At 45.4% G+C, this 13705-nt stretch overlaps 1 protein-coding gene across 1 annotated transcript; it reads left to right on the forward strand.

Annotated features, from left to right (window-relative positions):
- On the forward strand, positions 1–13705 carry LOC308150530 (uncharacterized protein; the record flags this gene model as incomplete). The annotated part of the gene is made up of 33 exons (XM_080523349.1): positions 1–12; positions 456–527; positions 780–821; positions 976–1011; positions 1262–1304; positions 1465–1610; positions 1802–1954; positions 2202–2353; positions 2525–2648; positions 3306–3472; positions 3737–3882; positions 4165–4264; positions 4599–4869; positions 5197–5251; positions 5443–5588; positions 5780–5932; positions 6180–6331; positions 6503–6632; positions 7290–7456; positions 7711–7856; positions 8139–8238; positions 8575–8845; positions 9173–9227; positions 9419–9564; positions 9756–9908; positions 10156–10307; positions 10479–10608; positions 11266–11432; positions 11657–11802; positions 12085–12184; positions 12519–12789; positions 13117–13200; positions 13628–13705. 33 exons carry the CDS (start codon positions 1–3, stop codon positions 13703–13705), a joined length of 4266 nt encoding a protein of 1421 aa, XP_080379475.1.

The following is a 13705-nucleotide window of genomic DNA, read 5'->3' on the forward strand; positions in this document are numbered from 1 at the left end:
ATGGGAACAAAGGTAAGTGTTGACTGATATCAGAGGTCATACTGTTTCCCAAAAGATTGAAGTCCATAACATGACCCCCCGGGTTGAGACCCTTTCTCAGTAAATAAAACCACCAAAGTAAACCATTGCTTGACAATTGAATGCTTCTAAACCCTGAAGTAATGTAATGTCCTGTTGTCTTAACAGGGGGCGGAAGAGGTGGATTCAGAAGTGGTATATTCAGTTTATCATTCTTTCCTATGTGTCTCTTAATGTGTTGATTTCCCATTGTCTGACATGCTTCTTTGTGATAAGACTTGCTGCAAAACACTTTTCTGTTTTACTGTAGGATAAAGTGCTCTGTTGCCAAGTTCACACCATGGCGCAGCGCCACTCTTACATTGTTTGGGGACAACCTTGGGGGTGTAATGGCGGTAAACCATTGAATTCTCCTCACTTCTGCTATTTCCCCTCAGGTTTTGGAGGTGGCAGAGGAGGCTTCCCCTCTAGAGGTACATCTGATTCTGCACCACTGGAGGCTGGTGACGGTGAAATGAGGAACACCCCATTCCTCCTTCCATCCGAATGAGCCTGTCTCCTGATTTCTGCCTCCACTGATCTCCCCTTCTAGAATGTTCTGTTAGCTCCATGACTGATGAAGAACAAACATGTCACACACCTGATACAGGCACACGCAGATGCTTGGTTAATCTGTGAAGATGAACACCAACTATGCTCATAAGAATGTACTAGTTGAGTTGCTGATGGGTGTGATCTCAAACGTGATTTCCTGGTTTCAGATGGTGAAGATGGAGGTGGAAGAGGAGGCTTCGGTGGAGGAGGTAATTCAGTGGGCTTTTGTGTGTTTTTTAAAAACTTTTATTTTAGCAGGAATTTCCATTGATGTCTGAGGACATGGGGTTAGAGTGTTGGATGAAACTGCCTTGCCGCACAAGTCCATCTCCTTAGAGTGTGTCTTGTCTTTGTTCTCCTCAGGCTACCGTGGAAGAGACGAAGAAGTGTTCTCCAAAGGTTCTGTCTTTGAGATATTACCTTATCAATGAATGGTCATGATTGATTTGTCGAAAGCATAACATGATTTGTTGACAAGGTGGCCCAGCCACTCTTGCATTGTTTGGGGAGAACCCTGAAATGAGCTGTCCTCTGATTTCTGCTTCCCTGGTTGACAGGAGAGATGGGCTCCTGCCCTACTTGTGTGCAAGGCTTACTTACTTAAACATGGTTTTCTTGCCGTCTTATTGAGACCTGTTTCCCACATCAGGCTCCCGGGATGGTGAGGGAGGAGACGGTGATGCTGATGGTCAGTATGTTCATACCTGATGGCCATGGGCTCTAAATATTGCAAACTTTCTCTTCTACTGTAAACCGTCTCTCCTGGGTGGTCTAGCTAAGCAGGAGTTTAGGAGTATCTAAGGCCTCCCTTAGGACCTTCTAGGGTGACCTGTGCCTCCCCTCCCTCCTTAGCACCTCCAAGGGTGACCTATGTGCCCCCCACCCCCTCTGAAGAGGACTCTGATGTCTTCTCTCAGTTTGAAACGGGCATCAACTTTGACAAGTATGACAACATCCTAGTGGATGTCAGTGGCAGCAACCCCCCCAAAGCCATCCTGGTGAGTTCCTTCCTGGTGTCTTCATGTTGCCTCAGTTGATGACTTTCACTACCTGATGAGCACATTTTTTTAACCAATTTTCACAAATTGTCTTGAATGGTTTACATTTGCTTGTTTGTCTGTGAATTGTTGTATGATCTGAAGGTAAATTGAGAGACCGTAACACTGTCCCCCCATCTCTGTCCCCCCAGACGTTTGAAGAGGCTGCCCTGTGTGACTCTCTGAACAGGAACGTCACCAAGTCTGGCTATGTGAAGCCCACCCCGGTGCAGAAGCATGGCATCCCCATCATCTTAGCCGGCAGAGACCTCATGGCCTGTGCCCAGACCGGCTCTGGAAAAACAGTGAGTCGCCTTTTACAATCTACACAAAAATGTTCTATATATTGTGTGTTCCAATATTTTGGATGTCATTAATGTCATCTATCATTAACTCTTGGCTCTAGCATGTTTTATCAACATGTTTTGAATTCAAGTGCACCCTGCACAATTGCCTTAATTTTCTCTCTTTGTGCAGACAAATCAATTAATACAATTGACAACAACAATCTGTAAGGGACTAATGATTGTTTTGCTGTAAACCGCTCCCCAGGCTGCGTTCCTGCTGCCCATCCTGCAGATGCTGATGGCGGACGGTGTGGCAGCCAGCTTCTGTGAGGTGCAGGAACCAGAGGCCATCATCGTGGCTCCCACGAGGGAGCTCATCGTCCAGATCTGGCTTGAGGCCAGGAAGTTCGCTTTCGGGTAAGGAGGGCAGCCCTTCTAGAATGTGTTATAAAACGTTAAGGAGTTTTACAAAGTGTCCTGAACATTCCCCAGTTCTAGGATGAATGCCACATTTTCAGCAAAGCGTGAATGTTGTTTTGCCCAAAGGAACTAAAAATGATGTGACAACATTGTCCCTCACCTTTGCAGGACGCGTGTGCGCCCTGTCTATGGGGGCGCCAGCACCCGACACGCCATAACAGAGATGCAGAAGGGCTGCAACGTGCTCTGTGGAACCCCGGGGAGACTGCTGGACATCATTAGAAGTGGGAAGGTAACCTCATCTACTGTACCTCATCTGACCTGCAGTACACGCTATTGTACACGTATTGTTTAACGTATGAGAGCAGTTGGTGGCAGGTGATCCATATGCCTTTAGTTCTATCTATCCTTCCATATCATGTGCTTTTTTTCATATAACTCCTATTTTAGAGACTACACTGGCTTCCTGTTAAATTCAGAATAGATTTCAAAATCATTCTGCTTGTTTATAAAGCTCTCACTGCTGGCACAGCACCAGAATATCTGAAAGACCTTTTGCTAGCATATCAGCCCAATAGAGCTCTCAGGTCTTCTGATGCTTGTTTTCTCTGTGTACCACATGTACAAAAGAAGAGATTTGGTGAGGTTGCATTCTCATTTTATGCACCCAAATTGTGGAATGCACTGCCAGTTACTCAGCAAATATGTTCAAGTCAAGACTGAAAACCCATCTTCTTAATATTGCCTAAATAATTAAATTATGATTATATAATGATTGGAGCACTTTGAGCTGCAACGTTTGCAGGAAAAGTGCTATACAAATAAAAGTTATTATTATTATTTAACCAACTGCTATAACTGACTGTCCTTTATGTATAGTTGTACAACTAGAGCACTTCATTGGAGTTGGTTACTCCTGGAATAATACAACCCTCTCTCTCTCCCCCAGGTGGATCTGAGTAAGCTGCGTTACCTGGTCCTGGATGACGCAGACAGGATGTTGAACATGGGCTTTGAGCCTGATATGCGTAAGCTGGTTGGGTTTCCAGGCATGCCCCCCAAGGAGGACCGCAATACACTGATGTTTAGTGCAACCTATCCAACTGACATCCAGATGTAGGTCTTTCTCTCTCTCTCTCTCTCTCTCTCTCTCTCTCTCTCTCTCTCTCTCTCTCTCTCTCTCTCTCTCTCTCTCTCTCTCTCTCTCTCTCTCTCTCTCTCTCATGTTTGTGGAAATAACTGAAGTTTACTGCAGATAAACTTATTATGAACAGCAGAGATGATGGTTGTGTGGAAGTATTTATATTGAATGTAGTGATCTGTCTGAGAATGCATATATTGTTGCATTGAGGATGAAGAAAAGGATTTGTGGTTCTATAGGATGGCTGCTGACTTCCTGAAGACTGATTACCTGTTCCTGGCTGTGGGGATGGTGGGCGGAGCCTGCAGTGACGTGGAGCAGGTGATTGTTGAGGTGTCTCAGTATGACAAGAGGGACAAGCTCCTGGAGATACTCAAGACTACAGGTGACTGTCCACACCTCACCATACAGCCTGTTCTGTTCCATGCATTACCATGAGCCTGTCCTTCAATTTCTGCCTCCCCTGTATTTCAATCATAATTCTCATGAATAGTTGATCCTTTAAGACAGGTTTCCCAGACACAGATTAAGTAATAAAAAACTAAAAAGGTTCTTCAATGGATATTTTCTATAGAAAGTGTGATAGGACTAGTCCAGGACTAGTGTCAATTCATCTGTGTTTGGGGAACTTGAACGTGATGTCTGAAATGGATTTTGTTTCTGTAAGGAACGGAGCGCACCATGGTATTTGTGGATACGAAGAGGACGGCTGACTTCATCGCCACGTACCTTTGTCAGGAGAAGGTGCCTACTAGTAGTATTCATGGGTAGGTGTTCTGTCAGGAGAAGGTTTCTACTACTAGTATTCATGGGTAGTTCATCCTGGAGCCAGGCTTCACTTCAAGGAACTGTGATGATGACCATATTTGAATGATTTTTATTCGATGCAATGGATCTAGATTCTAGTAGCCTCATTCATGTGAGAAGTATCAGTCTTGATATAAGAGCAATGTCACAATATGAGCGTATCTTAACTGCGATTAGGCTTAGGTAAAGGATTTCATACATTTACACAAAGGTGGAAATAATATGGTATAGAGTTTCAAATCTCAAATGCTTTGCTCAAATGCTTGGCATTTACTGTCTTCTCACCATCAACAGAGACCGTGAGCAGCGGGAGCGAGAGCAGGCGCTGTCAGACTTCCGCGCAGGCAGGTGTCCCGTCCTGGTGGCCACCTCTGTGGCATCACGCGGCCTCGACATCGAACACGTTCAGCATGTGGTGAACTTTGACCTCCCAAAACACATCGATGAGTATGTGCACCGCATAGGGAGGACAGGTCGCTGCGGCAACACTGGGAGAGCTGTGACCTTCTACGACCCGAACAAAGACAGCCAGCTGGCTCCGTCTCTGGTCAAAATCCTCTCTGGGGTAGGTCACTAAGCTAGCACTGCAGCAACCCAACAGTCTGTCCTCTCTTCTTCTCTCAATACACATTGGAGGACTATCAAGGGGAGGAACCTTGGATGTTTTCCTCCCAATGCATTTTGAGAAAGAAACGTTTGACAGTATGAGGTAAAAACAATAGATTCTGAACTTATTTCCTAAAGTGGTTGAGGAGGTGCATACTTTAGGGAGAAGGATGGGGAATTGGGACTGGGAGAGTACAAGTGGATTAGCAAGTGGATTAATTCAGACAACGGACAGATTTTGAGATTAGGATGCATTTTCTAACATGACATATAACTCGATTGGCAGGCTCAACAGGAAGTGCCCAAATGGTTGGAGGATGCGGCCTTCGGTGCCCGGGATGGTGAGGGAGGAGACGGTGATGCTGATGGTCAGTATGTTCATACCTGATGGCCATGGGCTCTAAATATTGCAAACTTTCTCTTCTACTGTAAACCGTCTCTCCTGGGTGGTCTAGCTAAGCAGGAGTTTAGGAGTATCTAAGGCCTCCCTTAGGACCTTCTAGGGTGACCTGTGCCTCCCCTCCCTCCTTAGCACCTCCAAGGGTGACCTATGTGCCCCCCACCCCCTCTGAAGAGGACTCTGATGTCTTCTCTCAGTTTGAAACGGGCATCAACTTTGACAAGTATGACAACATCCTGGTGGATGTCAGTGGCAGCAACCCCCCCAAAGCCATCCTGGTGAGTTCCTTCCTGGTGTCTTCATGTTGCCTCAGTTGATGACTTTCACTACCTGATGAGCACATTTTTTTAACCAATTTTCACAAATTGTCTTGAATGGTTTACATTTGCTTGTTTGTCTGTGAATTGTTGTGTGATCTGAAGGTAAATTGAGAGACCGTAACACTGTCCCCCCATCTCTGTCCCCCCAGACGTTTGAAGAGGCTGCCCTGTGTGACTCTCTGAACAGGAACGTCACCAAGTCTGGCTATGTGAAGCCCACCCCGGTGCAGAAGCATGGCATCCCCATCATCTTAGCCGGCAGAGACCTCATGGCCTGTGCCCAGACCGGCTCTGGAAAAACAGTGAGTCGCCTTTTACAATCTACACAAAAATGTTCTATATATTGTGTGTTCCAATATTTTGGATGTCATTAATGTCATCTATCATTAACTCTTGGCTCTAGCATGTTTTATCAACATGTTTTGAATTCAAGTGCACCCTGCACAATTGCCTTAATTTTCTCTCTTTGTGCAGACAAATCAATTAATACAATTGACAACAACAATCTGTAAGGGACTAATGATTGTTTTGCTGTAAACCGCTCCCCAGGCTGCGTTCCTGCTGCCCATCCTGCAGAAGCTGATGGCGGACGGTGTGGCAGCCAGCTTCTGTGAGGTGCAGGAACCAGAGGCCATCATCGTGGCTCCCACGAGGGAGCTCATCGTCCAGATCTGGCTTGAGGCCAGGAAGTTCGCTTTCGGGTAAGGAGGGCAGCCCTTCTAGAATGTGTTATAAAACGTTAAGGAGTTTTACAAAGTGTCCTGAACATTCCCCAGTTCTAGGATGAATGCCACATTTTCAGCAAAGCGTGAATGTTGTTTTGCCCAAAGGAACTAAAAATGATGTGACAACATTGTCCCTCACCTTTGCAGGACGCATGTGCGCCCTGTAGTGGTCTATGGGGGCGCCAGCACCCGACACGCCATAACAGAGATGCAGAAGGGCTGCAACGTGCTCTGTGGAACCCCGGGGAGACTGCTGGAACTCATTAGAAGAGGGAAGGTAACCTCATCTACTGTACCTCATCTGACCTGCAGTACACGCTATTGTACACGTATTGTTTAACGTATGAGAGCAGTTGGTGGCAGGTGATCCATATGCCTTTAGTTCTATCTATCCTTCCATATCATGTGCTTTTTTTCATATAACTCCTATTTTAGAGACTACACTGGCTTCCTGTTAAATTCAGAATAGATTTCAAAATCATTCTGCTTGTTTATAAAGCTCTCACTGCTGGCACAGCACCAGAATATCTGAAAGACCTTTTGCTAGCATATCAGCCCAATAGAGCTCTCAGGTCTTCTGATGCTTGTTTTCTCTGTGTACCACATGTACAAAAGAAGAGATTTGGTGAGGTTGCATTCTCATTTTATGCACCCAAATTGTGGAATGCACTGCCAGTTACTCAGCAAATATGTTCAAGTCAAGACTGAAAACCCATCTTCTTAATATTGCCTAAATAATTAAATTATGATTATATAATGATTGGAGCACTTTGAGCTGCAACGTTTGCAGGAAAAGTGCTATACAAATAAAAGTTATTATTATTATTTAACCAACTGCTATAACTGACTGTCCTTTATGTATAGTTGTACAACTAGAGCACTTCATTGGAGTTGGTTACTCCTGGAATAATACAACCCTCTCTCTCTCCCCCAGGTGGATCTGAGTAAGCTGCGTTACCTGGTCCTGGATGACGCAGACAGGATGTTGAACATGGGCTTTGAGCCTGATATGCGTAAGCTGGTTGGGTTTCCAGGCATGCCCCCCAAGGAGGACCGCAATACACTGATGTTTAGTGCAACCTATCCAACTGACATCCAGATGTAGGTCTTTCTCTCTCTCTCTCTCTCTCTCTCTCTCTCTCTCTCTCTCTCTCTCTCTCTCTCTCTCTCTCTCTCTCTCTCTCTCTCTCTCTCTCTCATGTTTGTGGAAATAACTGAAGTTTACTGCAGATAAACTTATTATGAACAGCAGAGATGATGGTTGTGTGGAAGTATTTATATTGAATGTAGTGATCTGTCTGAGAATGCATATATTGTTGCATTGAGGATGAAGAAAAGGATTTGTGGTTCTATAGGATGGCTGCTGACTTCCTGAAGACTGATTACCTGTTCCTGGCTGTGGGGATGGTGGGCGGAGCCTGCAGTGACGTGGAGCAGGTGATTGTTGAGGTGTCTCAGTATGACAAGAGGGACAAGCTCCTGGAGATACTCAAGACTACAGGTGACTGTCCACACCTCACCATACAGCCTGTTCTGTTCCATGCATTACCATGAGCCTGTCCTTCAATTTCTGCCTCCCCTGTATTTCAATCATAATTCTCATGAATAGTTGATCCTTTAAGACAGGTTTCCCAGACACAGATTAAGTAATAAAAAACTAAAAAGGTTCTTCAATGGATATTTTCTATAGAAAGTGTGATAGGACTAGTCCAGGACTAGTGTCAATTCATCTGTGTTTGGGGAACTTGAACGTGATGTCTGAAATGGATTTTGTTTCTGTAAGGAACGGAGCGCACCATGGTATTTGTGGATACGAAGAGGACGGCTGACTTCATCGCCACGTACCTTTGTCAGGATAATGTGCCTACTACTAGTATTCATGGGTAGGTGTTCTCTGTCAGGAGAAGGTTTCTACTACTAGTATTCATGGGTAGTTCATCCTGGAGCCAGGCTTCACTTCAAGGAACTGTGATGATGACCATATTTGAATGATTTTTATTCGATGCAATGGATCTAGATTCTAGTAGCCTCATTCATGTGAGAAGTATCAGTCTTGATATAAGAGCAATGTCACAATATGAGCGTATCTTAACTGCGATTAGGCTTAGGTAAAGGATTTCATACATTTACACAAAGGTGGAAATAATATGGTATAGAGTTTCAAATCTCAAATGCTTTGCTCAAATGCTTGGCATTTACTGTCTTCTCACCATCAACAGAGACCGTGAGCAGCGGGAGCGAGAGCAGGCGCTGTCAGACTTCCGCGCAGGCAGGTGTCCCGTCCTGGTGGCCACCTCTGTGGCATCACGCGGCCTCGACATCGAACACGTTCAGCATGTGGTGAACTTTGACCTCCCAAAACACATCGATGAGTATGTGCACCGCATAGGGAGGACAGGTCGCTGCGGCAACACTGGGAGAGCTGTGACCTTCTACGACCCGAACAAAGACAGCCAGCTGGCTCCGTCTCTGGTCAAAATCCTCTCTGGGGTAGGTCACTAAGCTAGCACTGCAGCAACCCAACAGTCTGTCCTCTCTTCTTCTCTCAATACACATTGGAGGACTATCAAGGGGAGGAACCTTGGATGTTTTCCTCCCAATGCATTTTGAGAAAGAAACGTTTGACAGTATGAGGTAAAAACAATAGATTCTGAACTTATTTCCTAAAGTGGTTGAGGAGGTGCATACTTTAGGGAGAAGGATGGAGAATTGGGACTGGGAGAGTACAAGTGGATTAGCAAGTGGATTAATTCAGACAACGGACAGATTTTGAGATTAGGATGCATTTTCTAACATGACATATAACTCGATTGGCAGGCTCAACAGGAAGTGCCCAAATGGTTGGAGGATGCGGCCTTCGGTGCCCGGGATGGTGAGGGAGGAGACGGTGATGCTGATGGTCAGTATGTTCATACCTGATGGCCATGGGCTCTAAATATTGCAAACTTTCTCTTCTACTGTAAACCGTCTCTCCTGGGTGGTCTAGCTAAGCAGGAGTTTAGGAGTATCTAAGGCCTCCCTTAGGACCTTCTAGGGTGACCTGTGCCTCCCCTCCCTCCTTAGCACCTCCAAGGGTGACCTATGTGCCCCCCACCCCCTCTGAAGAGGACTCTGATGTCTTCTCTCAGTTTGAAACGGGCATCAACTTTGACAAGTATGACAACATCCTGGTGGATGTCAGTGGCAGCAACCCCCCCAAAGCCATCCTGGTGAGTTCCTTCCTGGTGTCTTCATGTTGCCTCAGTTGATGACTTTCACTACCTGATGAGCACATTTTTTTAACCAATTTTCACAAATTGTCTTGAATGGTTTACATTTGCTTGTTTGTCTGTGAATTGTTGTATGATCTGAAGGTAAATTGAGAGACCGTAACACTGTCCCCCCATCTCTGTCCCCCCAGACGTTTGAAGAGGCTGCCCTGTGTGACTCTCTGAACAGGAACGTCACCAAGTCTGGCTATGTGAAGCCCACCCCGGTGCAGAAGCATGGCATCCCCATCATCTTAGCCGGCAGAGACCTCATGGCCTGTGCCCAGACCGGCTCTGGAAAAACAGTGAGTCGCCTTTTACAATCTACACAAAAATGTTCTATATATTGTGTGTTCCAATATTTTGGATGTCATTAATGTCATCTATCATTAACTCTTGGCTCTAGCATGTTTTATCAACATGTTTTGAATTCAAGTGCACCCTGCACAATTGCCTTAATTTTCTCTCTTTGTGCAGACAAATCAATTAATACAATTGACAACAACAATCTGTAAGGGACTAATGATTGTTTTGCTGTAAACCGCTCCCCAGGCTGCGTTCCTGCTGCCCATCCTGCAGAAGCTGATGGCGGACGGTGTGGCAGCCAGCTTCTGTGAGGTGCAGGAACCAGAGGCCATCATCGTGGCTCCCACGAGGGAGCTCATCGTCCAGATCTGGCTTGAGGCCAGGAAGTTCGCTTTCGGGTAAGGAGGGCAGCCCTTCTAGAATGTGTTATAAAACGTTAAGGAGTTTTACAAAGTGTCCTGAACATTCCCCAGTTCTAGGATGAATGCCACATTTTCAGCAAAGCGTGAATGTTGTTTTGCCCAAAGGAACTAAAAATGATGTGACAACATTGTCCCTCACCTTTGCAGGACGCATGTGCGCCCTGTAGTGGTCTATGGGGGCGCCAGCACCCGACACGCCATAACAGAGATGCAGAAGGGCTGCAACGTGCTCTGTGGAACCCCGGGGAGACTGCTGGAACTCATTAGAAGAGGGAAGGTAACCTCATCTACTGTACCTCATCTGACCTGCAGTACACGCTATTGTACACGTATTGTTTAACGTATGAGAGCAGTTGGTGGCAGGTGATCCATATGCCTTTAGTTCTATCTATCCTTCCATATCATGTGCTTTTTTTCATATAACTCCTATTTTAGAGACTACACTGGCTTCCTGTTAAATTCAGAATAGATTTCAAAATCATTCTGCTTGTTTATAAAGCTCTCACTGCTGGCACAGCACCAGAATATCTGAAAGACCTTTTGCTAGCATATCAGCCCAATAGAGCTCTCAGGTCTTCTGATGCTTGTTTTCTCTGTGTACCACATGTACAAAAGAAGAGATTTGGTGAGGTTGCATTCTCATTTTATGCACCCAAATTGTGGAATGCACTGCCAGTTACTCAGCAAATATGTTCAAGTCAAGACTGAAAACCCATCTTCTTAATATTGCCTAAATAATTAAATTATGATTATATAATGATTGGAGCACTTTGAGCTGCAACGTTTGCAGGAAAAGTGCTATACAAATAAAAGTTATTATTATTATTTAACCAACTGCTATAACTGACTGTCCTTTATGTATAGTTGTACAACTAGAGCACTTCATTGGAGTTGGTTACTCCTGGAATAATACAACCCTCTCTCTCTCCCCCAGGTGGATCTGAGTAAGCTGCGTTACCTGGTCCTGGATGAGGCAGACAGGATGTTGAACATGGGCTTTGAGCCTGATATGCGTAAGCTGGTTGGGTTTCCAGGCATGCCCCCCAAGGAGGACCGCAATACACTGATGTTTAGTGCAACCTATCCAACTGACATCCAGATGTAGGTCTTTCTCTCTCTCTCTCTCTCTCTCTCTCTCTCTCTCTCTCTCACTCTCTCTCTCTCTCTCATGTTTGTGGAAATAACTGAAGTTTACTGCAGATAAACTTATTATGAACAGCAGAGATGATGGTTGTGTGGAAGTATTTATATTGAATGTAGTGATCTGTCTGAGAATGCATATATTGTTGCATTGAGGATGAAGAAAAGGATTTGTGGTTCTATAGGATGGCTGCTGACTTCCTGAAGACTGATTACCTGTTCCTGGCTGTGGGGATGGTGGGCGGAGCCTGCAGTGACGTGGAGCAGGTGATTGTTGAGGTGTCTCAGTATGACAAGAGGGACAAGCTCCTGGAGATACTCAAGACTACAGGTGACTGTCCACACCTCACCATACAGCCTGTTCTGTTCCATGCATTACCATGAGCCTGTCCTTCAATTTCTGCCTCCCCTGTATTTCAATCATAATTCTCATGAATAGTTGATCCTTTAAGACAGGTTTCCCAGACACAGATTAAGTAATAAAAAACTAAAAAGGTTCTTCAATGGATATTTTCTATAGAAAGTGTGATAGGACTAGTCCAGGACTAGTGTCAATTCATCTGTGTTTGGGGAACTTGAACGTGATGTCTGAAATGGATTTTGTTTCTGTAAGGAACGGAGCGCACCATGGTATTTGTGGATACGAAGAGGACGGCTGACTTCATCGCCACGTACCTTTGTCAGGAGAAGGTGCCTACTAGTAGTATTCATGGGTAGGTGTTCTGTCAGGAGAAGGTTTCTACTACTAGTATTCATGGGTAGTTCATCCTGGAGCCAGGCTTCACTTCAAGGAACTGTGATGATGACCATATTTGAATGATTTTTATTCGATGCAATGGATCTAGATTCTAGTAGCCTCATTCATGTGAGAAGTATCAGTCTTGATATAAGAGCAATGTCACAATATGAGCGTATCTTAACTGCGATTAGGCTTAGGTAAAGGATTTCATACATTTACACAAAGGTGGAAATAATATGGTATAGAGTTTCAAATCTCAAATGCTTTGCTCAAATGCTTGGCATTTACTGTCTTCTCACCATCAACAGAGACCATGAGCAGCGGGAGCGAGAGCAGGCGCTGTCAGACTTCCGCGCAGGCAGGTGTCCCGTCCTGGTGGCCACCTCTGTGGCATCACGCGGCCTCGACATCGAACACGTTCAGCATGTGGTGAACTTTGACCTCCCAAAACACATCGATGAGTATGTGCACCGCATAGGGAGGACAGGTCGCTGCGGCAACACTGGGAGAGCTGTGACCTTCTACGACCCGAACAAAGACAGCCAGCTGGCTCCGTCTCTGGTCAAAATCCTCTCTGGGGTAGGTCACTAAGCTAGCACTGCAGCAACCCAACAGTCTGTCCTCTCTTCTTCTCTCAATACACATTGGAGGACTATCAAGGGGAGGAACCTTGGATGTTTTCCTCCCAATGCATTTTGAGAAAGAAACGTTTGACAGTATGAGGTAAAAACAATAGATTCTGAACTTATTTCCTAAAGTGGTTGAGGAGGTGCATACTTTAGGGAGAAGGATGGAGAATTGGGACTGGGAGAGTACAAGTGGATTAGCAAGTGGATTAATTCAGACAACGGACAGATTTTGAGATTAGGATGCATTTTCTAACATGACATATAACTCGATTGGCAGGCTCAACAGGAAGTGCCCAAATGGTTGGAGGATGCGGCCTTCGGTGCCCATGGGACCTCCGTGTTCAACCCAGACTCAAGGATGGTGAGCATCTATCAGGCTCTGCACTGGGGGAGATCCCAAATGGATCCCTGGGACCACTCTAAACCTTCACTTGGTGACGTCTGTCAGGCCGTTCCAAGCATCCTATTTAGCATTAACTCAGCACTGGCTTTCCACTGAAGAATGAGTCACCTGTGCGGTGTTTGTGTTACCAGGAAAAGTTGCACTAGCATAACTTTATCCCTCAGAGGTGCTAAGTACCTGTCAGGTTTATACATGTTCACAGGGTCCTCTTTTGAAACTGCCAGAATACAGTCTTGCTGTCATCAGTGGAGGCAGAAATCAACATGACAAGCTGATTTTATTGGAATTACCATGATCCTGTCCTGATTTCTGCCTCCCCTGGCTGTCTCTTACCAGGCTAACTGACTACATGTTCATGACTCTCAAATCTCTTCCTTGTCTCCAGGGTGGAGCTTCAGCCAATAATGAGTCCAGGCAGCAGCCAGCTGCCAGCGCTGGAGATGACGACGAAGCATGGGACTGA

This window comes from Nansenia antarctica (genome assembly GCF_963989245.1).
Source record: "Nansenia antarctica genome assembly, chromosome: 2".
NCBI classification, from domain to species: Eukaryota; Metazoa; Chordata; class Actinopteri; order Argentiniformes; family Microstomatidae; genus Nansenia; species Nansenia antarctica.